The sequence below is a fragment of the Gavialis gangeticus genome, unplaced genomic scaffold, assembly GCF_001723915.1.
Source record: "Gavialis gangeticus isolate Ggan-Ray unplaced genomic scaffold, GavGan_comp1, whole genome shotgun sequence".
NCBI classification, from domain to species: Eukaryota; Metazoa; Chordata; order Crocodylia; family Gavialidae; genus Gavialis; species Gavialis gangeticus.
In genome coordinates this window covers 10,613,912-10,640,457 of record NW_017729008.1, presented here as the reverse complement: position 1 = coordinate 10,640,457, position 26,546 = coordinate 10,613,912, and the positions used below count along the sequence as shown (strand labels likewise).

Here is a 26,546-nt window from a genome sequence, read left to right as displayed (position 1 = left end):
GTCTATTTGACATGCTCACTCCCCCCTTGGGTCTGCTCGGTCTGTTCACCCGCCCTGGAGCTTACTGCGTACATGCCCTCTCCCAGGGCTCACCGCGCATTTGCCCTCACCGGGGCTTCCCTGGGTACGCACCCCCTCCTGGGCTTCTCAAACAGCTCATCCGCTTCCAGGGCTTTTCCCTCACCGACAGTGCCCCACTGGGCCTGTCTCTCCATTCTCACCGCGCTTGTGCTCGCCCTCGGGCCTTGCTCGCCCTCCTCGCCTGCACTCGGGCCTTGCTCATGCTTCCTGCGCTCTCACCCCCCACCGGGGCCTGTGCCTCGCGCTCCCCGCACTCTTCACCAGGGCCTCTCAATAAGCTCACCCCCTTCTGGGGCTTCTCCCATATAGACAGTGCCCCACTGGGGCCTCCCTCGCCCCCAACCGGGGCTTGTGCCTCACGCTTCTCGCACTCTCTGCCCGCACTGGGGCCTTGCTCGCGCCTCTCGCCCGCACTGGGGCCTTTCCCAATTGGGGCTCAGGTGGCCTTAGCTTTACCTGGCCCCCAGACCCCTTTCCTGGGTCTATGCCCGACTTGGGCTCGTCCCGATATCGCCCACACTGGGGCCGGGACACTCCAAACGCAGTGCCCCCTACGGCGCTAGGACCCCCCCCTCTACTGGGGAAGCTCCTAATGAGGCCTCCTTCACCCCTACAGCCTCGCCCAGTCCTCTGGTTTTTAATTACAACTATCAACACGCAAAGCCCCTCAGCTACAATGTAAATCTTAAGCCAACCTGGCTAACCTTCTCTCATCCCTGCCAGGGTACTTCTCTATCATGTATCTGCACAACACTGCCCTGCTCGCTTTTGCTCCTTAAGCTGCCAGGGGGGAACTGACTCTGGTCTCAGCCTTCTCTGTTTATAAGGGCCAGGCCCTGCCCCCTTCCAGTCAGCTGACCCAATCGGTTGCCTCAGCAACCCCCACCTGTGCTGCCCTGGTGAGTGGCAGCTGAGCCCATTTTACTGCTACCAGTAGCAGGCATCCTAGTGCCCTGCTACACTGCTGCATAGGACAAGTTCCTGGATGAGACTCACCCCAACTGTGATGCTGGTAGAAAGAGAAATGCTTTGAGCTAAGGAAATAGCCAACCTCTGCCTACACCCTCCAGTAGAAGTATTAGTGCTTTTATTTTAAAAATTATGTTCAAGTATCAGGTGTTACTGGTTTCTTCCCTGTTCTTTGATAATGAGACAGCAAAAAATGGAAGCAGTACCTTTTCTACCATGCGATTGCATGGAAATGATGCCCATTCTTTCAGAGAAAGAACAGGATACCACAATTGATGCACTCATCACCACAAGACTGGACCACTGAAAACTGCTTTGTTTAGGGTTGTGTTGCTCATCTTCTAAAATATTTTCATTATTGTACTGTTAGTGGTTGTGGGCCCTCCTCCTCCTGCCCCTTTATAGCTGTCTAGCTTTACTCTGACTCCCTATTTATTAGAGACATTTATTGTGGATGGTATCTTTTATGTGACTCCCTATTTATTAGAGGCATTTATTTTGAATACCTTTTATCAGATCAACTGTATAGTTGGGAGGGATACAGACAAGCTTTCAGGTACCAAATACCCTTCCGCAGGCCTTTCTTCTGGACCATTATAGCTACAATATCTCTCTATTGTAAGTTCATTCATCTTTCCCCTCCCAAGACTCTACATCCCTTTGCACACTCCCCTCTCTCAGTCTAGTAGTCCTTTCTTCACCCACACTTCAGACCTATGTACACCACAAAATCCCCCCAAATTGTTTACAGTATAAATTTGCATATATTGCATTTTAGTGATGGTTTATTTTGTATTTAGAGTCCAGACACTGTACTCCATTACTCAACACACAATAATACTAAATTATGCTACCTGTATTCACACTGAGCAGCATCCTTGTCTAGCAGCAGTCCCATTTTCTTCCCTGAAACAGCTTGCTAAGTGAAGTGCTGCTCAGCCTAAGTGCAGGTGACAGAACCTATCCTTCACAAATTAGCACTCTTTGCTCCATGAAGATTGGCACAATGTATGACTGTGTCAATGCAGTAACATTTGTGAGAGACTTTGTGCATACACTGAGCCCCTGAAATACACATATGACCCCATAAAATACACAGATTCTGCCAAAAGCAGTTTCTCTTCATCTTCATAGACATGTGTAAGATACTTTAAAATCTTCTCTGTAAATCACATAATTACTGTAGGTTACTGGGTGTGGCAGGGCACTGCTGATGTCGGCCACTTCAAGGGCTGGAGCAGGCAGCAGCCAGGTGCTTGAGTACAGTCGTCATTTTGAGACCCAGGATATATATAGGGTGAAGCAGCAATTTGCTGCTGGCAGCTGTGACAGAGACATCAGCTGGCAGAGCTGAGGCTCAGGAACAGCTTGGAGGTTTATGGGCTGGGGCTATGGGGATGGAGGAGGCTCCTGGTCCTGGGCAAGACCTAAAACTGCACCCTGCTGGGGATGGGTAACCTAGTGGGGCTCCTAGTGGTGTGGGAGTCCCCAGGAAATGCCAGGCCGGTTACCACCCTGGTGAAAAGTGGAGAGCCCGAGCGCCAGGAAGGCGTGGAGCGAGACAGGGCCATGGAGACCCTGAGCACCAGGAAGGCGTGGAGCAAGACAGGGCTGTGGTGAGCCCAAGTGCCAGAGAGGGCACAGAGGGAGACAGGGCTACAGAAAGCCTAAGCGCCAGAGAGGGTGCAGTGCAAGACAGGGCTGCGGAGAGCCCAGGGAGGACAAGGGGACCAAATTGTAACAAGGCCCAGACTGAACAACATCAGTTCCATCTGCGAGGCTTGGGGCATGGTAAAGGGTTGGTTGGAGCCATGCATAGCCCATAAGGCTAGGGTGCCCCGAAACACCCGTTGTGTCATCTACCTTGGAGCAGGACCCACCAGGGGTCCGGGAGTCCATGGGGCCAGAGTGTACAGCAAACCGTGACCAAGAGGGCGTAAAGGCAGCCTCCCATATATACATATACATTTTACATCAAAGACGTGGTGGGCAAGAATCAAGGGTGCCCATTGGGCCAACTTGGCATGGTAAGGGGGCCTTGGGGAGATCACGGCCATCCTCTAGGACCCCGTGCCGTGACAGTATGCTGACTGTTAAATTGGCTTAAAGAAAAGTTAAGCTGGCTTAACTGTCAGAAAGTTAGTACGTCTCCTCTCAGATGCTGATAGTGTTGGTGTGGTAGTGAGGATCTCCATGTTTGGCCTGTATTTGAGTATGCAGGAAAAAAAATGAGAGAGAGATAAATATCACTTGCATGCCTCCTGAGTATGGTAAAAAATAATTTTCGGAGTGGGCAGGAAACAGTATATTACATATTCAGACAGGAGCAGCACATGATGCATTTGACTACTACTAAGTTTTGACTTGGGAGCAAAGTTTTTTGTGATTCAACAATGGAAAATCTATTTCTCTTACTTTCCTTTGTAGTGTTGTAATTTTAACTGTTCCACATTAAAAAAAAAAGACAATGCAAGTTAGTGCCATCAGATAAATAATACAGATGCCTGATAAATGTACAGCAAAAACTCTTCTGATCTGTAGGACAGATCTATGAATTATATGTTCATCATACATTAAAAATTGGGCTCTTTAGCAGTACAAACTTGCTCAAAAATGCATAACTATCAGCTGATGTAGTAACTTCTGCTCTTGGAAGGTACTTCCCTGAAGCTCAAATAAGCCTAACTCACTGGATAGCACTTCATTAACTAAGACAGACATTTTTCCTACTTGAGTGTGAGAGTACATTTAACAGACAGGCCACCTGCAGAACTCTTGTAAATGCACTGTGCACGAAAAGCAGCTTTTTAGCTGCATCACTTGAGTTGCATTTGGGTTGTATGGAATTGAAAAGCTCCCTACAGGTTTCTCTGTGAAATGAAGGTCCTCCTTTTATGCAATTAACCTTGGATGAGGTCCGTTACAGAAGTATAAATTAAGGGTTTAAACTTAGTCAAAAATTGTTCTTTGTATCTTGTAAGTCTCCTTATAAAAACATAAGAAAAATCTTGATTCCAAAGCAGCTTTGTAGAGGAAAAGTCATTGGGCACATGTTGTGCCGCTGGTACTTGTCCCTGGGGAGCATGCATGCACAAGTGCTCTGGAGCATGGCACATTGCCCTGGCTGGGGTAGGGGAGGCTGGGGCCAGCACCTGGGTCTGTGCTGCCGCATACTGCATGCAAGCACTCATCTTGATGTGCCCATTCAGTACAAACTGGTGCTCTTGCTAAGAACTCCTTAAGTGCTTCACAGGAAGCTGATTTTCTTCATTATCAGCCAGCCTGCTGCATTGCAGCTAACCTGAACAGTTCACTAATATATTCTATCAGTTATTAACTATTAACAATGAGAGCAGAGATAAAGCAGTAATAACCCCAGGAATGTAGTTATTCAAAATCACAACGATTAGAGTTGGTTGGAACATCTGTTTTGCTCTGGATGGAAATATTATATGATGGAAATGTATTAAAGCAGAACACAATCCTTCCTGCTGCATACCCTGAACAGAGACCTTGAAGGCTATGCCTTTACCTGTCTGGAAACCTGGATTTGCAAGTGGGGAAATTCTCTAAATTTGAGAAAAAACAGCTTCAGGGTTTCTATCTGCATACCATTTCAATTTTTACAGTCTCTTTCTCCAAAAATATGTTGTCTGATATTGTTAGTTAGCTTTTGCACATGGTGAATTAATTCTGCATCACAGGATCAGGTCTGTGCTGATGTGCATGGCTGAAGGACACAGCAAGTCTGATTCAGATCTCACCTGCAGCCAGTAAAATTCAGGTTTCAGTAGAGTTACTTGGTATCTACTCACTACTGTCCTTTACTAGGCTACTTTAGCCTCAGGCAAGCAAGAAAAGGAGTTGGGAACTTTAGTTGTCCCTGCTTGGAGCACTCAGGGGGTGCATCTACATGAGATACTATACTGCAGAGTAGAGCTAATTAACACACAGTAAGCATCCATTTCTGCATGTGCAGATGCTTACTGCACAGTATTGGGCTCTAATCATGAGTAAATCTGCTACCTGCAAATGCAAGTAGCAAATTTATTCGTGATTAGTAACTGCGCAGTAGTATACGTGTACACACCTGACCGGGAGCAAATGTGCTCCTAGTCAGCCAGGCAGCAGGGGACCAGAGATTGCTCCCTACCCCCAGGAACTACCTGCTACCTACCACCAGAGCCTCTTGCACTGGCAGCAGGGAGCTCCCAGACCCTGCTTCTTGATCGCAATTGAGGAGCAGGGACTGGGAAATCATTTTCTGCCTGCCCTGGCTACATTAACATGAGGCCCAGGCTGCGAAATCCTTCTCTGCCAGCACCAGTTCTGCAGTTGTGGAGCTCCCAGGTGATATGAGAGAAGTATCTCCTAGCCCAGGTCTTGTGACCATGGGACTCAGGCTGGGACATAATGACCTCCCATTGCTGGCCCCATGACCACAGAGCTGGCACTGGGACATAAGGATCCCCAGTCCCAGCCCCGCAATCATGGGGCAGGGGCTATGAGCTCTCTGCTGCTGGGGCAGAGGGACGTTGTCCCCGCCCAGCAACACGCAGTTCTCGGGGGCAGGGAGCAATGCCCCAGCCTACTCCAGGATACGGTTCTCTCCTAGGCTAGTTCCCCCTGGCCACTGCAGGGGCCGGTTCCAGGACCACAGGGAGTGGGAACAGTCTACTGCTAGCAGCAGCAAATCTTCTCTTGTATCCCCACATCTGTAGACATGTGGCTGGGAGAGTTTGCTCAAGTACTTTTCTCAAAAGTAAATTGCTCCCGGATCATTTGCACATGTAGATGCATCCAGGAAGACTGAAAATCTGCATTTTTCTTAGTGAGGGAAGCTTATCCCATGAGCCAATGTGCATAAGGGGAAGAGTGGGGGAAAATGCAGGGAAGAGAAAGGAGTGGGTCTATGGCTTTGCATTTTCCCTGCTTCCCTGTCCAGTGAAAGAGTGGCACTTGAATGCACTCAAGCACAGGGATACCATATTTTCTCACATAAAACATGCACATTTGCTGGACACTGTTCCTGAGAGGACTTACCCTATAATACACAGTCATTCATAACTCTGGAAAAAAATATCCCTATATTCTGCCTTCCAAAAGCAAGGTATATGTGTTATTTGGGGGGTATATTGTATGTGAGAAAATATGTTAGTAACTGTGACCTGTCTATGGGTAGGCCAAGCAACAAAATGGAGAGGGAGCTGTTCCTGCTTCCCTTGCTCCATGTGTTCCTGTTTGAAAACCTGCAACCAGCTGGCCTCTGCTATTTGGTCTTCATGTTTTGATGGATTTTTCTGATCAGGTTAGATTTTGGAAGGAAACAACGTCTTTGCTCAGTGTTTGAGTAAATCATTCAGTGAGGGGTAAATTTTCAAATTCAATACCTGCTGCACTTGGAAAAATATCTTACGTTTTATTTTAATAGGAGCGTCTCTTCTCATTAAAGTCAACTGCACACAAATTTCCATTGTAATACAAACAGGCCCCCTATGTGTTCATACTGGCTGTATCAGAGTCTTTTAACACTGTACTGTCTATGCATAAAATCCTATTCCATCCTTTACTAAATTACTTTTTAAATCATTAGAATCAATTTGATGAATTATCTCACAGGCCACAATTGTCCTTATTTAGATGACATCAGTGACAGGTAATTTATGTTACTTCTATAAATGTTTATGCTGGATCATGGCAACTGATGAGTTGATTTCTATTAAGATCTATGTTTTATGACAGAGTTCTAACATTTCAAAGATGTAAAATCAATCATCTCTCTCCCCAATACACAGGCTGACACAGATCCTATGACTGAATTGCTGTTTGAGAATATTATTATCAATCACTTTTCCAAATGTTAAACCGACAAGCGGAGAGATCTCAATAGTCTCAGGACACAATGTATCCTTTAAATTCAGTGACTGATTATTGTCCACATCCAACGGTTGTTAGGTGGCTTAAGTAAACTGGGTGATGGCTGCTCAGTTCTTTATGGACATGTTCCTATGCCAAAGATCAGGGCTGGCCAACCTGTGGCTCTTCAAAAGTTAATATGCATCTCCTTGAATCTTTGCACAAGTACACAGTGACCAGCTTCCAAATGGTATCTGGTCACCATGTGCTTGTGGAAAGGTTCAAGGAGACATATATTAACTTCTGAAGAGCTGCATGTGGCTCCAGAGCTGCAGGTTGGCCACCCCGCCATAGATTATCCCTCGAACAGACAACTTTGTTGGCAAACCCGAGGCCAAGTGAGCATAAAAACAAACCTTTGCTCAGGGATGGGGTTACTGTAGTCCAGGCTGAGATGCTTTCTACACTGGATGCTCCTGATTACTTATTAGTTACATGGGAGCTGCACGCTGCAAGGCTGACAACACAGCAGTCTGTATAAGCATGAAAGCCACTTTGAAAGACAGAATATCATAAAGTCAGTCAGAAAAAGACTGACTTTTGAAACTAACATATAGTTCACAATCCAAGTTTAAATAAAATATTATTGGACAGCTTACTTTGTTTTTCCAAAAATAACAATGAAATAGTAAATGGGTAGGTGAGGTGGAGTCAACTGTCATTCCTTATTATAGTACAACTATGTTTCCATAACAGGTGAATTTGGTATCATCAGATTAGGTCTGTTTGCAGAAGGAAACGTGATAGCCTATCTGCCAGCTCCAGAGACAGCGAGCATGCTGGCACTTGTTTTCTGCAGTAAGCATCTGTCCCTCTGTTGTGGTGTAGCTGCATTTCATTCCATCTTATTCAAAACAAGTGTAACATTAATCTCTCTAACACTGATTAGCATAATTGTCAGTTTTTTAGGAGTCTGCTCATTCCATTTGCACTTGTACATGAGCTTTGACTAACGGCTAGATTTGGTTGCCTTTGGGTGGCAGAGGCAAGCTAAAATGTTGGGTCTTCTACACAGCAGAGAGCTGGAATACCAGTGCTCTTTGAGCCCAAGAGACAGCAGTAAGAGTACAGATGTTTCACATTCCCCCAAAGGATAGCTGGGTTAATCAGGGTTGTGACCAGGCCCCTGTCCCTCTATGCCACAACTGAGCATAAAGGCCAATGTGACTTTTAAAAGGGCATATCTGAGCATTTTCCCCCAGCCCTTCTGGAAGCATTTTGCCATTCAAGGGCTTCATCTCCTTAAACACACCTTTGCATGGTTCAGAAAACTAACAAAGAGCTCTGAGCAAATGAAAGTAAAGATGAATGATAGTAGCCACAGAGGGGAACAGTAGAACAGAGCACAGTGACCATGTTGGGAGTCAAAAGGGACTTAATAAATAAAGACAATACAGGAATTGTAAAAGGGTGAAACTAAGGGCTCATCTCCACACTGTTAGGTGAGGTGCTCCACATTGGCTAGCCCACCTTAGGTGAAAGCAGCCACACTGCAGAGTAGGCGAACTCAAGCCATGCACACTCCATGCATGCTGCCTCACTATTGATTCAAGGGAGTGGTCCACTTTTGGTGAGCACATCTTGGTTCTGAGCACTGCATTACTCTGAGCTGCTCCTTCCTCAGTTTATTTATGCCAAGAAAACTTTTTGCCTTTTTAGACACCAGGAAGGACATGGTGTTCACCCAGCAATTATAGTATAATACTTCCCATATTCTGGTGAACAGCCATGAGCACTGAGAGGGAGCCATGGCTTTTCCCTACCCTGATCCTAGTGGTAGAAGCAGTTGGTTTGAGGCCACAGGCTCTGACTCCAGGGCCTCAATCCTTTCTTCGCCACAAAGCTCCTGATGCCCCAGAGTAGAGTGGTGGGCTCTGCATCAGTGCTCCTAAAAGGGAAAGACTTATTTGAAAGTGTGCTTATTATAATAGTGATGTAGAAATAAAATTGGGTTGATAAGAACCCGTCCTGCTCTCTACTGTAGTCAAATCTCTCACCAAAACAAAGAGACTGACCAAAGAAAGAATTTATTCAAAGTAAATAACACCATCAGTACAGCAACTGCTTTAAGCATGAAGCAGAGCAACAGTGAGCAATGGTAGCAACCCACTGGTTTAAAAACTGTGCCCTAAGGAGGCATAACATGTACCAACAGTAATGTACTGTGGTGAGGATACCTGTTGTCACTCCACTGTCCTTGCTCAGAGAGGGAGTGATGAGTGCAAACCTGACCATGGGCATTTCTTTCTAGGAAATGGATAACTCTCACATGCAGGCTGCTGCTTGCAGTTCATGGTATTAGGGATGTGTGAGTTCATGGCTATGGGATAGGGATGAACATGAACTTGAACCTGGCTGTTCTGGTACCTATGGCCATAGTTCCTGGGTGTTCAAACATAGCCATTTACTGCAGATACTTCTCCTCATGTCACCGATGTTCTTTCTGCCATGTGGCTCTGCCATGAGTGGTGTGTGTGCTCAGCCACTGCACACTCCTCTCTCTTTGCTGCAGGCTGAGATGGCTGTCCCCATCCCAGCATCGGTAAGGCAGTCACATCATCTGCTGTGAAATTCTGCCAACATGTCCTCCCGAGCCCTCTTCTTTCTGCATCCCTGAATCTGGATGCTGGTGCCTGTTGATAGTGGCTTTCTTGAATGGCAGGCTGGAAGGTATTTGTGCAGGTAAGCCTGTGAAGCAACGAAACAGTATATAACATTTCTGTCCAGGGTAAAAAAAAAAAAAAGGAAATATATCTTCCTTTTAACTTCTTGTGTCATAGCAGGGTAATAATTGCCACTTTTACCTCAAGGTTGTGCTCCTTTCTATAACTAAACTCTCTGTTTTTCAGCTGCTAAACTCCAGGTTTTCTTTTACTACTGACAGCTTTAAAAGCTTTATTTCTCTTAAGCAAAAGCACCATCAAATTGTGAGTCACTGTGCATGCATGTATGTGCATGGCTGGAGTAGACTTGGGGTGCCAGGATAATATTAGTGAGATTCATATGTTTTTATTTACAGCTGTCCTACAAGCCTGGTGGCACTGCAAGATACAAACTTATCTTGAGATTCCTCCATCAAAAAGAGAACAGTTATTCCAGGAGGAAATATTGTCTATAGGAAAACCATCAACTTACACCCTGAGGTGCTTTGTCATCTCCTGATTAAGATGGAAATCTATATCTGGTGGGGAATAGTTAGCTACAATACAAAGTGAGGGAAGTGGGGACTGCACAGAAATAACAATGACCATCTGGAATTTCTCTTACATGGTTCCACGGGCTAGTGTAAAATTCAAGCCAACCTAAACAGGTTTCTGAGGATGCAAAAACAGCTATGCAACTAATGTGCCTTTCAATTTACTTTTTGTCATATGACAGTAGGTACCTATGCCTGCACTTTAGATTTCATGTGGATGCAGGAGGTGTGTGGGAAAATGCAGCATATGAACACTGTAATGGTGATAGTCATGCAGAGCAGGGAACACAGAAGTACCATTACTGGAGGCTGGAGATGGAAAGAAAGCATGGATGATACATGGGCTTGACAGTTACTTTCCCACCCCACCACCATGAACAGTAGATGTACCATTAGCTGAAGCTGATCTTTTGTGTGACAGAGGCAGAAGGTGGTAATGTATGGCTGTTTGCAGACATTAACACCCCTCCCCTGCCAAAATGACACTTTACTTTAAACTCAGCACACTCCTGTACCGAGCCCAGCACATGCCCAGAAGAGGTAGTGCATTAGCTGAAACTGGCTTGCCCAACATCTGTATAGATCAGGTGCTTTAGTGGGGCTTTATTGGTACTTTTATCCAGTAGCTGATTGATTCAGCTTTAAATAAAAGTGCCAAAAAGCCCGCTGAAGCACTTGATCTATACAGATGCTACAGAGGTAGGTCAAAGTAATGTACTGCTTCTTCTGGTAAAGCATGTCATTTAAAAAAATGATTTTTTAACATCTACAAGCAGCCTATGTCAAAGGATGATGGTCGCTCACACCTAGCAAAGAAAGACATGGCAGTAGCTGAACTGCACTCTGCTCAGCAGGGTGGAAATAGAGGTTCCTACCCCCATTAGTGTGTTTGTTTAACTGCTACAACTGGTAGCAACCTGGCTCTACAGTAGAAATCTCCCACTACAGACACTGTCTTTGCAGACACCAACCGACCCCTTGTATCCTTTCCCTCCATAACCATAACAGTAATAGTGAACTGAATCCTCACCTGGATGAGATGATGCTGATTCCTCTGCCTCTTCCTCCCAGTCCCTGGTCTGTTTCTCCTCCTTGGAGCCCTGGGTGTGGGTTAAAGGGCTCTGTGGTGAACACTAGGTAAGTCTTCCCCAGATGGCTGGGCTGGAAATAGCTTTAGTTTCAGGTCCTCTGCAGCTGGTCGTTCATAGACTTCAAGGGGTTCAGGAGCTGTCCAGGGTGGTGACAGGACCCATACTGGGAATTCTAGAGCATATCTGGTCAAACTAGCTGTAATGCAGTAAACTCTCTGGAAGTTCACCAGACAAGGAGTTGTGCTCCTTTACCAGTGGTACAATGTCTTCAAGGATACAGCCTTGTGGCACCGATTGCCTCTGTCAAATACCCTCTGCAGACTTCTGGATAATACATAATGAGAACTCGGCTCATTTGGGAACTAGGACTCAAAATTAGATGTCCTGCTGGCATCACACCATAACTGAAACAACAGTTTGGTGTCATTCTCAGCATAAAAATTTATAGAAGTGACATAAATTACCTGTCACTGATGGCATCTAAATTAAGGACTATTGTGGCCTGTGAGATAATTCATCAAATTGATGCTGATGGTTTCAAAAATAATTTATTAAAGGATGGAATAGGATTTTATGCATAGACAGTACAGTGTTAAAAGACTCTGATACAGCCAGTATGAACACATAGGGGGCCTGTTTGTATTACAATGGAAATTTTTGTGCAGGTGACTTTAATGAGAAAGGGAGCTCCTATTAAAATAAAATGTAAGATATTTTTCCAAGTACAGCAGGTATTGAATTGGAAAATTTAGCCACTGGGAAGAAAGACTATGCTTGACTGTCATCTTCTAGCATAAATATAGTGACAGACAGACCTAGAGTAAATGCTAGGAGGCCTTATACATAGTGGTGCCACAGAAATATCCAACTCATCATTAACTTCTTGTCACTGAAAACAACCAGGTAAATCCCCAGATACTGGCTAATCTCTTGGGCCAAAAAGCAAAAGTCCTCTGCTCTGGGAACCATCTACCTATTTTGTCCCAGGGCTAGGAAGAGGCAAAGAGCATTTCTTTCCTCAGGGGCTCCTTCCCACTCCTCCATATTCATATCTATGTGCTAAGGAACCCAAATAGAGAACCTCCTTTTTCCAGCAACCCACACCTTATATTCTAGGAAAAAGAAGGAATAATCTCTGCCTCCTTCCCATTATAGGCTGTTACCTTACACTCAAGTTGGCAGGAAGATGATCAAGTATACCCAAACACTGGAGTGCAGAGACAGATACGTTATAATCCTGGGGTCAACTGATTAAGCAAAATGATATCAGCACAAAGACTTAGAGGCCAGCCCAACAAGAATGATGCCTGTGTCTGAAGTTGGTCAAAACATGTTTTAAGCACAGAACTGATGCTCTTACTAATGACAACACCATGCATATACACCACTGGGGACTGACAACAGTAGCACCCTCATAAATTGCAACTACTGTGAAAGACTAGTTGTTCAATTTAGATTTACTTCAGCCATTCATTAGATGGTCAAATATCTGAAAATAAGGACTAGGCACTCTCTCTCAACTACCTAAAGAAACTCAATGAATTAAAGAGATAAAAGAATGGCATCTTATTACACGCTGTAAATGTAAGAGGATACCTTTGACCCAATTACTGCAAACAGTGTGGTGTTTGTCTTAAATACCTTCTTACTGGAAGCCTGGAGGCTCAAGTAACTATTACATTCCAGATTTCTTCTGAAGCATTTACACCTGTTGCTTTTGCACTTCTTGAGCTCTGAGCAGTTGCAGTGAATGTATCCTTAACCATTAGTGGAAGACTGAACAGTTTCTCACAGGCATACAGCCTGATCTTGCTATCATTACTCTTGTGAGTCATTCCATGACTCATTTGCAGAGCTGCTCAAGTCTTCCTGTGGTTCAACAGAATTACCGTAATATGCACTGTGTGCACACTGTCCAGGTAGCCTTCACGTTTTTCTACCCTGTGCAGGATTCCTGGCCTGTAGGTGAAATTGTCTTGTGCTCTACTAAGCTGTTACAAAAAGGATGCTGCCTAGCAGGCAGAAACATTTTTAAGCAGCCCTGACAGCATAAACATATAAACACATAGGTAAAGCCATATAACTATGCATGTACGAGCCCTCTATAATTAAGGAACATGTCTATACTTAAAACATTTTTATCTTCTGCCAAATGATTAATTATACCCTTAGGTGATGAGTCAGGAAAAGCACTAACATAAATTTGATGACATAACTTGAATTCTGAACAAAACTGCATCCACACTAAACGACTGGGAGAGTCCTTTTAAGTTTTCAACAAGTGAAAAACATAAACCATTACCTGGCTTATTAAAACTTCCTAAGACAAATATAGCCTGTGATTAGTTGTGGCCTTGCCTGTGCAACAAATTGTGGATTTTTTACTTGACATTATTATTACAGAAAGGTGTTACCATCAGAAGTCCTGGTAGTTTTGGTCTCATTCCTAACAAGCATATATCAATATCACTACAGCTACCACACTACCACTCATGTTGGTAGACTCAGAGGGGGCTAAGGGCTGAATGCTTATAGTTTACACTCTCCAGTTAGGGTTGAGGCATATTAGCAAAGCAGTGGGGGCACCTGGCACTGCTACTGTCCATTACTGCGTCTGCTCTATGGATTTTGATGGATTGCAATCTCTGTTTTTCACCAACCTTTAGTTTACTGGGGCTGAATCTTCCCATTTCTTTCATTTTCCATCCAAAATAAAGAAATAATTCTTATACTTTTAACAATGTACATTTTGGTAAAGTAAGCTGTGAACCATGTCTGTTGTGAGGAAGATTTGGTAGTGGCACATTCAGCACAAAAACAAATGCACAAAAACAGGGACTCTCTCTCTTCTCCTCTCATCTGTAAATTCATTTGTTTGCCTTGGCTGACTACTCTACAAACTGAATTGAAATTACTGATAGGACAACTTGAAGAGTTATACAAAACTAGAAGATACCCAATCCAAAGGAATATTTGGTAACACACTGGCTAGCTCAGACTTAAAGTGTGGTACATTTTGCTAAACCCTGTTAGGCACGCAGTCCTGGGAAAGCAAAAGTTTACTGATGTTTTAAACAAAATAGTGAGGGCTTATTGTATGTGTCATAAAACTACCAGGCAAGAGGGTCAAGTGCCTATGAATTCCTCTGTATAAGGTAGGTACTGGTTCTCTAAAAAACTTCTCTGTCATCCACAATGGAAACAATTACTTTACCAGTTGTCCACATAGGTGTTGAAATCTCTTGGAGTTGTTTTTCATTCAGCTCTGATAAGCAAACACATCACCTTTCACAATTAACTGAGTTTCACATGCTTCGTCTCTCTACAAGATCATAATTCTACCACCTAAACTGATGCCCAAATATTCTTCCAGATACCAGGCAAGCAAGACCCGAGTTCATCTTGTAGAAATATGCAAAGCAAACAAACAAAACTTTGAGACCTTCTTTACTTCAGAGAAAAAGAAAAAAAATGGCATAAAACATTTTTAAATGATGTTTTTTCTTACACTACCAGTCACCTTTAAACTCAACTACACACCTTTCAACAATAATGGCTGCAGGATCAGGATGCTTCAGATAACAAATGTTTTACATATATTTACCAACTGAATAAGAAATGAAAAAGATGCAATTTCAAGAAACTTAGTTCTCCCCCAAAACAGTTAGTAAATATCTATTACTGTATAGCTAGCAGATAAACTGACACCTTGTTAATGCGTGGTTGACTAGACTCTAAATTTATACCTGAAACTAGAGTATGGCTGCAAAATACCCCTGGTTGACCTTTGCTGGCTCATAGCTTCTAGTCCATTCCCATGGTGTTGGCTCTCCAGGAAATTTGATTCAGAATCATCACTGCTCCCACCTAGATATCTGCTTATGTACTACAGGCATTTCAATTAAAACTAAAAAAAATGTTAAGAGATACCAGGGGAGAAAAAAAATCACTTGATACTGTGTGCATTTTAAATAAAGCATCACTCCTTCCTCTCCTTTGATAAAAGTCATCTTTGCTAATGTGCTCTTTTCTCATAAATATGCATGATAGTGTCTGTAACAAAACACCGAACAAGAGAACTGGTAAGAGGTGCTCTTTCATTTTCTAATGAACACACTGTAAATTGCACAAGTATGAAGCTGAATTCCCTCGCCCAGTGGTCAGAGGGATTGAAGAGGAATTGGGAAGGATTACAATACACACTACATCTTAGAATATGTTTACTTTTTCATTTAACCTGACCCACGTTTTGTAAAAGAGTGATGTCAAAGTTAATCAATAACTAACTTGCACCTAATGTTAAGAATAATATTGCATAAAGAAGCAGATGACAGAACAAACACAAAACAGGGTGAGCTTTGTCTCTTTAAGCTTTGGCTATCTACACTGCTACCATTATATGATCTGAACAATGTAACTGGCTGCACATTACCTTTTTCAGATAAATAAGTATACTATGCAAAAGTTGGATTTAACCTCTTGTCAATGACTGGAGAGGTATAATGGGATAGACCACTCTATACCTGCTCCATGTCTTATACTGTTTTTGTAAAGCAGGGATGTCCAATTCACCCAGCCCCACAAGCCAGAGCCAGACTACAGAGCTCCTTGAGGATGGATTCAGACTGTGGGGTAACTTGTGGTCTTTGGGTCTGGAGGCAGGGTAAGTAGCATCAGGGAGCTGCAGGAGTTAATGCAGCTGTCACTTGCCTGTCCCCATCTGCCACCCACATACATTCCCACCATGGCTCCACACCCCAGATTTCAGCGGTGGGTCCCATCCTTGTTCACTCCACCCTGAATTTCTGACCCCTCCAGGAGCCCTGTGGGCTGTATGCAGGCCATAAGCCATATGCTTGATGCCCCGACTTGAAAGCACCCATGCTTGTCACTGTTGGAGACATGATACAGAGCTAGATGGACCTCCCGTCCAAACAGTATGAAGAATCGTGTGTATTTTAAGGGGTAAGGACTGATGTTTTGCCCAGGTATTTGAAGTATCTATTCTTCACTAAGTTGTGAAGAAACTGATGGAGAGAGAGTTTTTCAATAACATGATCTTAATCAAGTTAATAACAGAACAAACACAAAACAAAATTTCCAAGATTAATCAAGATTTCCAGTAATCTTATTAAGCAAACCACTTCTGAATTTGTTAAAAAAAAAACAAAACAAAAAACTTGGGGATCCAGTCTACATTTATCAAAGATTAACATCTTGCTCTAGCTGCAAACTTAAATCTTAACAAATTTCAAAGCTATCAACACTAGTGGCATGTTTCAGAACAGCTGAGAGATGCAACCAACTACCAGGCAATTGTGAACCCCCCATAAGAGTCTACACACGCCCCAGTCAGCCATTCATGGAATCTAAATTTCAGCTACGCTTAACAAAATGTCACTCACTACATTACAAATGTCAAAGCCCACTTGAATTTTATTTAAAGCTAGTGTTTTGCAGATAAGATCTGTTGAATAGTTTGCATAAAATGCAAACACCCTACAAAGTTAAAATAGTCTGCGGCCTGGTGAAGTACTACTCCCCCCACCTACTGGAGCCCGTCCTGATACCAATCTGCACACCCTTTCTGAGCCACATAACTGCCCTGTCATGCCCTTATCACATGTCTCCTTGTTGCTTTGCCTATGACATTGCTACAGAAAATCAGTCTATTGCCCAATTAGCCATTTGATTTACACATCACCTTATTAAGGGTCTGATACTGCAATGTACTGAGTAGCCATTGGGAGAAGAAAGCATCAGTCATAAATAAGAATAACTTGTATATAATGGGTGAGAAAGGAAAAGCTATGTTATGTATTAATTTTATTCCAAAATTAGCTTTGGCAATGCCAATTAAAATGCACATTCAGTTTAACTTCGGCATAAATACCACCAATTCTTACAGAAAGGAGAAAGCTTCAGTGATAGACAAATTACCAATTTTTTCTCATGTAAAGAAATTTGGGAATGCAGTGTACTCCAGTTATTCTCATATTGGATAAGTGCATAAATTTTTTAACTGAATCAGATCCAATTTTCTGCTCATTGCTTACATTATAAATGTTGATTACCTGCATATCCGTTAAACACACAAAACATTTAAGTGCACAGAAACTCCACTCTCTTCTGTGTACTTTAGCCAAACTCTGTTCAACTGCATAATAAATGGCAACAAAAACAGTGAAAAGGCAGTACCTGAATGGCTTCTGACTAGCTCCTGTCGTTTTCCAGGCTTTGAATAACAGCCTCGAAACTGAGTAATATAAAGTATTGTTTGTAGAATGGTAAATGGCAACGGGAGCAAAGCAGGACACTCTTATGAGAAGTCAGAGCCATGAATCTGATTCCAACCTCAGTAGCCCATGTGAGCACCAGATTGGGTGACTAATTATTTCTCCACTCTGCTCCATCACAAACACAGCTTAAGGATCGAAAAGAGTTGTTTATTTGTGGTAGCATTCACAAATAAATAACAGTGTGCAAGATGCCTTCCAGGCATACTGGAGGGGATTGGTTCCTGCTCAGAAGTGTTAACAGCCTAATGGCAGATAGCAAGGTAGATGAGGACAGAAAATGGCAGATGGGATTTTTTCTTTTAAATACAAAGCAATGAAGGCACAGACAGAAGTAACAACTTTTGCCCAATCTAGCCCCTGAAAGTGCTCTACAGGCATGACCATATACAAGTGCACGGCTGCAGAGTGCTTTAAAAGGGCCCAATCCCATTACAATCTGAACCATCATTACATGAGGGTTCAGAAGAAGGCGCTCTGAAGTGGAGCGCCTTCATTAACTTGTTTCTGAATGCAATGGGAGCAGGGCTGGGCTGACAGCCCTGCTCCCAGCACTGTTTTTAGAAAGGGGGGGAAGGAAGGGAGAGAAGGGAGCTTGTTCTGGGGGTTGCTCAGCCAGCACTGGAGGATAAGGGGGTGGATTGGAGCCTCCCCTCCCCACTGGCGTGGAGCAACCCCAGAATGGACCTCCCTCCCCTGCCTTGTCCCCCTTCCATCCCGAGACAGCAAGGGGGTCAGAAGAGAGGGAGTGGAGCTAGGGGAAGAAGCTTCAGAGATACACCCTGTCTCCCTGGATCAGCTCCAAATTGAAGCTTGATTCCCAACCTTCCTGACCCAACAGCTAAACAGCTAATGTCTGTTGGGTTGGAGGAATCAGTCTAACTCATGGTGCTTTCTACGAAGCGCCATGAGTTAGACCAGGAACCTGCACTTCTGTCTTCGCCTTGAGATCCTTATGGGCTGTTGAGTGAGTTTTAGAGGGACTCTCAGAACGGAGTGGTTGGAACCTTAGGCATCAATTCAGGAAGTTTAATGATGGGGGATGTGTGCAGGAAGGCCTGGAGGTAACTGTTCGAGAGGTTGACAAATGGATGGGTGAGGGTGGGAGTGCTAGGACACAGGGGAAATGGAAGGAAAATAAGCAGATGGGGCAGATTTACAGTAAACAGTTTTAAAGGTTTTTTTTAATATTACAGGATAGAGCTACAAGCATTATGTAGATAACAGAAGTCCCCACTAGTCATCTAGTCAGCTATTATCACTTCAAGGTTTCTCACAGGCAGCCTGGCACAGGAGGGAGGAGAGGTTTGAAAGAGGACAAAGTATAGGATATATGGAGCAGCTCAGGCAGCAAGCTTCCTATGCAAGAAATAGCATTGAAGAAAGAGCAAATAGGCTTGCAAGAGAAGTACGTAGCAGATGGAAGCAGCCATTGTTAGCAAAGCAGACAGGGGAGAGAATTCAGCAACAGATAAGGGCAAATTAGTAGGGCAGGACAAAGCTGGCATGACTCTTAAAATACTAGGAAAAGAAACTTGAATGACTCAGTGAAGAGGAGTCATAGGGGTGATGTAATAAGGAAAAACTTCTGGTGAAAATGACAGGCAAAGACCATCTTACCAGGAGCAGCTGTGTTCTAGGCTGCAGCTGCAGCTGCAGTTGCAGCTGCAGGTGGGTATGTGGGGAGCAGAGAAGCCAGATAATAGGAGACTGCACAACAGTTAAGATGCTAGATGATGAGACGCTAGATGAAAGTTCCAGATGTGTGGATGGAGAAAACGTGGAAGCTTGTAAAAGGTGCAAGGCTGAAGTATGAATGCTGTACTAGGAACAGAGAGTATGGTGTTATCCTCTTTCCCTTTAAAGCTGCGCTGTGTGTAATTGAAGGGAAGCCATACATTTTAGACAGTCTATTATTTAAACATGTCTAAGTTATATCAAGTTTAGACAGAACGTCCCATTTGCCTTGGCATAACTCAAATCTCTACATTATCCCTGCCTTAGCAAAATCCTCAGAGGGATTTATTACTCAAACTCTGTTCAAACATAAGCCTGCCAAGGAACTGCCTTTGAGAAAAAGTTTTAGTCATTTGCTTCTGCTGCTGTTTAATTCTGTTACATAAGAGAAACTGAAGGGGGGCAGACAAGAGGGTCATAGCTCTGTCTTGTCACCATCACCACCTGGCAAGAGTAGCTGCCTGGAAGCATGCTGCACTGTCACTCGCTCTCTGTGTGCTGGAAAACTTTAATGGCATTTTCCACAGTTTGCATTATTTTCTAGATATTATAGCACATTCCTGACACTTGTATGTGGTTCTCACAGACCACCCTTGCTGACTTTTTAAATAATTGCTGAAAATGTGAAAACTTGATTTACCAGAATAAGAAGGTAACAGTTTCCATGGACAAATCTAGCATTTTGAAAAGGGAGGTCCAAGCTGTGCTGCTCTTTGCTGATAGGGGGAAGCAGCCTGCTGAAGTGGGTTCTGAGCTCCTTGCACCAGGCCTGGGCAGAACCCCAGGCTAAGCCTCCCTGGGATGCCCCACAGGAGAGAGAGGGGAAATGGATGAGAAAACAGGGTGCTGCTCCTTATCTGCCATGTGTCCCCACTGACCTTTTCTCCCTCACTCAGATATTGCAGGTTTTACGCTCTGGGCAGAGCAAGATAGGAGTGAGAGGAAATACCATGCTGACCCCCACAGAGCAGCAGTAGTAGTGGCATTATGTGCCACAGCTTTGGCTCCCCACATTGCAGCGGCAATGTGGGGGCAGGTGTGGACACCACCAGCTGCTGCAGCCAGGGTACAGGCAGTAGCATATCTGGGAAGGAGGTGATGAGCAGAGCATGAGTCGCAGGCAGCAGACTGACAACCACCAGGGAGTCCATGCTATAGGCCAGGGCTTTGCAACCTTTTTTAAGGAGAGTACCCCTTCTGATGGGTACTCCTCCTGATGGTACCCCCTTCTGGACATGGAGCAGATCAGGGGGTCCCCCAGCAGCCAGTCACTGAACAAGCATGTGGCGGTGGTGCTTCCCAAGTACCCCTGCTTTTCCATGCCACCACCACGTACCCCTTGGGGCCTTCCCAAGTACTCCCAGGGGTACACATACCCCCAGTTGACAACCCCTGCTATAGGCAATGCTGAAATCAGTACAGGGCAGGGGTAGGCAATGCCTGGCATGTGTGCCAGAGCATGGCACACAAAGACATTTTGCTTGGTTCACACACCTTGTAGAAGGAGCCAGGGCTGTGCTGCCACAACAAGGATAGGGTCCCTTGCAGCTCCTCTGCTGTCCACTCCTGGCATGCCAACATCTTACAAATTGAGGTTGTGGGTCTTTTTGGCACTTTACCCAAAAATGCTGCTGACCCCTGGTAGAGGGGAAGTCCACCCCCTAGGTGCACCTATGCTCGCACCTGTTCAGCAGCAACAGGAGCAGCTGGAGAGGAGAGAGCCTAAACTATGGCAGGTAACACCATGGCCCCACACTCCAGCAGTCAGAATATTACCCCTGCTCTGCACCAGGTGCACTATGCTTCTGCCCTGATCCCCTGCTACTTTTGCTGCTGCAGCAGCTACAACAGGTCTGGCTGGCACCAAGTTGGAGAGAGCCTGGGGAGCCACACCACCCCCCTTATAGCTGCTCTGCCTCATCCTTCGACCTTGGGAGGAACCAGGTCTCTTCCTCCCAACACCTGTGGCAGGAATTGGAGGTGGACAGGAGGTTGTGGGGAGAGCTGAAGTGGTGCGCCAAACAGTACAGTGGTGTCCCACTGAATGCAAAATATACAACCAGGCTACTCCACTTCTATGCCAGTTCAAAGTCCCTGAGGCTATATATACATAGACATAACAAACAACACCCATATAAGCTGTCTGCCTGCTCCTATAGTGATGCAGGTGCAGCAAAGACATTGCAGCTTTAAACCTGTTTTATTTGGGGTTTAATTTACATCAATTTAGCTCTACTGTGCCACTACAGGAGTGTGTAGACCTAACACTTATAACAACTGATGCATACTCCCAAGTAGCAACAACCCTTTCTCTTTTAAAGCAGTTAAAAGTTATGTCTGTCTACAGCCCAAGTTATGCTGCATAACACTGGAGTAATATAGTGATGAATCAAATCCTATGTTTTGATGCTTGATAAGCCTATTTGAGATGTCAATTATCAATGGTAATAGGGCATTGAGTTTCTATGTCAGGAAGCTGGCTGAAGAAAGGGAATGATTATCCACAGCCTCCACAACAATGTTAGGAGATCAAGAACAAATATCTGCCATTAAGCCAATGATTTATATGTACGAAGGAGAGACCTAACATGAACAATCCCAATAACCTGTTCCCAAAAAAAAAATGCAGATATGAATATATATTTTAGAATTATTTTACAAGCATAAGGCTCTCATTTCTCTTATTTTGTGCAGACACAAGCTCTAATCATGCTTATAAAATTTGTATGTAATCAGCCCTGCCAGCAGTTAAAAAGGCCATGAAATGAAAGGGGAAGTTGGTGGGGAGAGACAGCTGTGACCTCATATCTGCTTCAAGTATGATTAGGTACATTTTGAACAGGAAACTTAGGTGGAAGGATACAACAATAAAGAGCACAGCTAAACCCCTGTGAATCCCTTTCTCCTAAAGCCCTGGAGTAAACTGTGAGGCAGAATGAGAAAGAACCAGAAAGACATTGGAAAGCAGAAAGTGAGTATCTGTAATAATCTCCTCCAAAGAAGATAGTTAAGCAAGGGCCGCATCTCAAGAGGGTCTAAAAAGCCAGTTACTGAACCTCGCAGGGCATGCTGAGCACTCTAAAGGTGCGCCTACACATTCATTAATGCACCATAGTTACTGCGCATTAAGTTTAGTAACTGTATAACCAGGAATGAAATAAATGCACAATAACTAGTACTACTGTGCAGTAGCGCTGGTGCACGGCTTTTTCGTGATGCTAACTGCGCAGCAGCCTAACACTACTGCGCAGTGGCTTATTAGCACTGTTTCTGCCCTGCATAGTACTGCACAGTAGAATTAGGCTACTGCACAGTTAATGTCATGTATAGACAAACACTGACTCTCCCTGGCATTGCAGAATGGTTCTTCCTTTCCAATACGTCTCTGATTTACTGTTGGGAAGAGAAGAGTGAGTGCGCCTTAACATCCAGCATCCAGGGCCACTCTCCAGTGGGTTTTTTTCCACTCCAGTTTGGAGTGACAGGTCCTAAAGTCAGAGCTAAAAACCTAAAAATTGCTTATGTTTTTAAAACTGTCAAAATAATTTGTTAGAACAGCAAAATAGCTGTACTATCACTTTATTAAACAGAAATGAATTTTGAAAATGAGGCAAAGGCTTGTTTTTAAACTCTACATAGGCTTTCTTTGCCTTTTAAAGAATATCTTGGAGCTGTCTCAGTGCCTTATCTTTTTGGCACACTTCAGAATTCTAAACTACTGATCACTCTGTACAATTGAGACACGAGCTGATGTATGTTCTTTTCATATGCTTTTTGGCCCATGAAGAGGAAAATGTCACCATGAAAGATATGAAGTGTTTATCATTTTTTGTATAGCAATTTACTGAAAAAAGCTAAGCACATAAAAATACAGTGCATCACAGATTACAAAAAAGATTCTAATCATGTCATGGGCCACACATACACCAAGTTATACTTTGGTTTCTCCATAGTGCAGTAAAAAAGAACATACATAATAGTAGAATAAAACTATACATGAAAATGAATTTGTTTCCTCCATTCAATATCTTTAGGCAAGGAGACAGTATCAAGAAGCCTAATGAAAATTCTAATCTTCTCACTCAAAATATCTCACAAGTTGTGATGAAAGGACAAAGAACTGAAGGAAAAAAGAACCTGCTGGTTACATTAATCTATCATCTTCTATTTATCTTCTTACATAAGTATCTTCTTTCCTTTCTAATGCAGCTAACAATACTCTTCTATTTCCTTATTTAATCCTTTATAATGCCACCATGTCAGACTTAGAAGACCCACTTTTCAATAACTAAATGAATTATTTAATTTTGTTAGATACAGGTGCTCTGAAATCTGCATCTAAATGATGTGCTGGTATTTAACCTCAGGAACCTGACAGAAATAACGTGGGCACAAAGAACTCTTACCTAGTTATCAACAAATAGCATTTTACCTTTCTTATAAGAAACCTGCAGAACACACTGGAGTCCCAACATCTTTCATTTAATTAGTGTCATTGCAAGTGCAGTTGAGTGCATGGAATAATCTTTTCTCCATTATATCTTATTGCTCATACTTTTATTTTTTTCACAAAGCTAATAAAAATGATTTAGTTGGATCAGTCCTGATGACTGAAAATTACCAAATGTCACAACTAAATTTTTCAGTAACAAAAGTTTACACCAACTTACTCTGCTTATAGTGTATGCAGTTTTTGAGATGATTCTAAACGTCTATAGAAATATATATAATATGTGGTGCTGGCTGTTTAAACACTGTAATTTATATTATTGTCAGAAAATGGTAATAAAACAAAAGGCAATCAAAAGACCTTGATAGAGGTTCCTCACAGAGAAAATACACTGGTAAAGAAGCTGTGGCAGCAAAAACCAACCATCTTCCTCCTTCCACCTGTCATATGAACAACCTCAAAAGTGAAAAAGCAGCTGGGAAATGTGTATCTCACCAGTGAGACTTCTATAAGGTACTAGCCTCAGATATCCAGTAATCCAAGGAAGAATACAACAGTTTTCAATATATAAAGATTAGCTATGTACACTACACCAGATCCTTAGTTGATGTAAAGTGGTGTCACTCCATCAGAATTAATGAAAATATCCTAAGAGTAAGCCAACTAAGGATCTGGTTCATTGCCTTTAGTGTTTTATAGACAGCATCACTGAAGTTCTCTGTCTTACCTTGTTGTAGTATTGCACCTGAACAGAGTGCCACTGTCCATCACTGACTCCTCCTAGGACAAATGGTGAAACTGTGGTAGAGGTCTCCCCTGAAATGTTAGTTAAAATATTTTAAGAGAATGAAAAAAAACCTCAATTTCATACTGTCACTTATCATCATACTCTGCAACATTCAAAACATGAATACAAAATTAGTTCTGCTTTGAATACAGTAGATCACATTCCCCCAAAGACACCCAGATATAAGGCAGGATACACAAATGTTAATATAATATGCAAGCATTTAGAGTTTGATTCTGTGAGAGCCTGAGTACCCTCAATTTTGTTACATTCTACTGGAATGTTGGGTGCATAAATATGAAAGTAATTTTGGTAATACATCTTTATATTCTATAGTAGCACATGTGTATGACAAATAGAGAAACTGAAGAAGCTGCCAACTGAGAAAGTTTATATAAATGTTGCTGCTTCTTCTTTCATTCACAAAACTGATTTCTGGTTTGTGGAGTATTGTACTGACTAAAGCACAGTGGTACATGAAAGGAAATTACTTCTAGATGAAGCTAAGAATCTGAAATTTGACACCAACAGTGAACACAGTATTCAAAAAAATATTCTGTGTATTTATATAATTTATAAACTTGTGATTAAAGAATGTGTTTGGCAGCTTTTCATCATTTAAAATTAAGGGGGTTTTCTATATGTTGGATTTAAACAAGTAAAAGGTTTTAAGCAGGTATGCAAACAAGAACAACCAGCACGGTGACTACTTGTGCTGCTCCAAAGTAATAACAAGACAAACATTTACAGCAAAAGTACACATGTGCCTGGCGGACTGAATAGGATCTCCCCTCCTACCCTTTTAAACACTTTCACAAAAGTTCCTATTCCAGTGAAAGAAGAGAAGAAAGAACGTTAAAATAACTGTCTATATAATACATCACAGAAAAGATTCCCCTCCCATAAGTTAACAAAACTCACACAATCACATGTTGCACATAAAGACCACATTCTTCTCTCTACTTGCCACTAACTCTCTGCTATTATCCTCTGTGTCCATAACTATTTCTTAATGCCAGATCTTTACACTTTGTTTATTTAAACAATATAACCTAGTTTTGAATCCGATCTACATCCTCTGAAAGGGTTCTCTTTCACTGAAACAAAAATATGTTAAAAATTCATGTCTTCACTCCGTGAAGCTCCACTGATCCCTAATTATTTTGTCTTGTTACCTGCTAACATTGTTATGACATGTTACTCTACAGGCAAACTTGACAGCTAACATGTCCAAAACTTGCATTACCACATTAGTTTTCACCTATAACTCTAAAACATTAACCATTCTTCTTTTAAATAAGAGAATCTCCAAATATCCAAAGGAAATTCAATCAGTTGAACTAGTACAAATTCAAACTTTATTTCATTCATTTAAACAGAGTCTCTAAATTTACATGAGTATAAGTAACAGCAGAATTTAGCCTAATGTCATTTATCTTCAAGGTGTTGTATTAACAATCTGAATCATGTTCAGGCAGGCAAAGGACAGGGAATATAGAATAAGTAAAACAAAAAATATCCACTCAAGCTATCATGCATTATTTCATAACAATCATCAATTAAGAAAGTTTTCCTTAAAACCTGTTTTTGAGTTTTGTAGATAATAATGAAGAAGCAAAACTTAGAAGCCCTTAGATACAAAGGGCCCAACCTTCTGTAAAATATATCAGGATACATAGATACAGGTGCATTGGATTTAACCAGTGAAAATTACAGAACCAATTTTCATGGCTAAGGAGCACACAGACTCCAATGGAGATAGAGTCCATTTCACTGATTTTATGTTTTGTATATTTTCTTTTAATCAAATCAAATTGGACATAAATGCAACCTGGTAATATCCTTTTTAGAAAAGAAAAATATAAAATAACAAGATTATTCCATTTAGAAAATATATGCAGAGGTATAACATGGTAATAATGTGTCTGGGACAGTCCTCTCTCATTCTTCCACCTCTACATACCCCATAAACTGGGCTTCAGGAGGAGGCAGTGTGTAGAAGCAGCAGCAAGCCGCAGTTCGG

At 42.7% G+C, this 26,546-nt stretch overlaps 1 protein-coding gene across 1 annotated transcript in view; it reads right to left on the bottom strand.

Annotated features, from left to right (window-relative positions):
• Positions 1-26,546, bottom strand: part of CELSR1 (cadherin EGF LAG seven-pass G-type receptor 1) — a 321,619-nt gene that overhangs the window by 104,932 nt on the left and 190,141 nt on the right. The window contains exon 5 of the mRNA XM_019509377.1: positions 24,464-24,552. Within this exon, the coding sequence (XP_019364922.1) occupies positions 24,464-24,552 (89 nt within the window). The remainder of the gene's footprint in view (positions 1-24,463; positions 24,553-26,546) is intronic.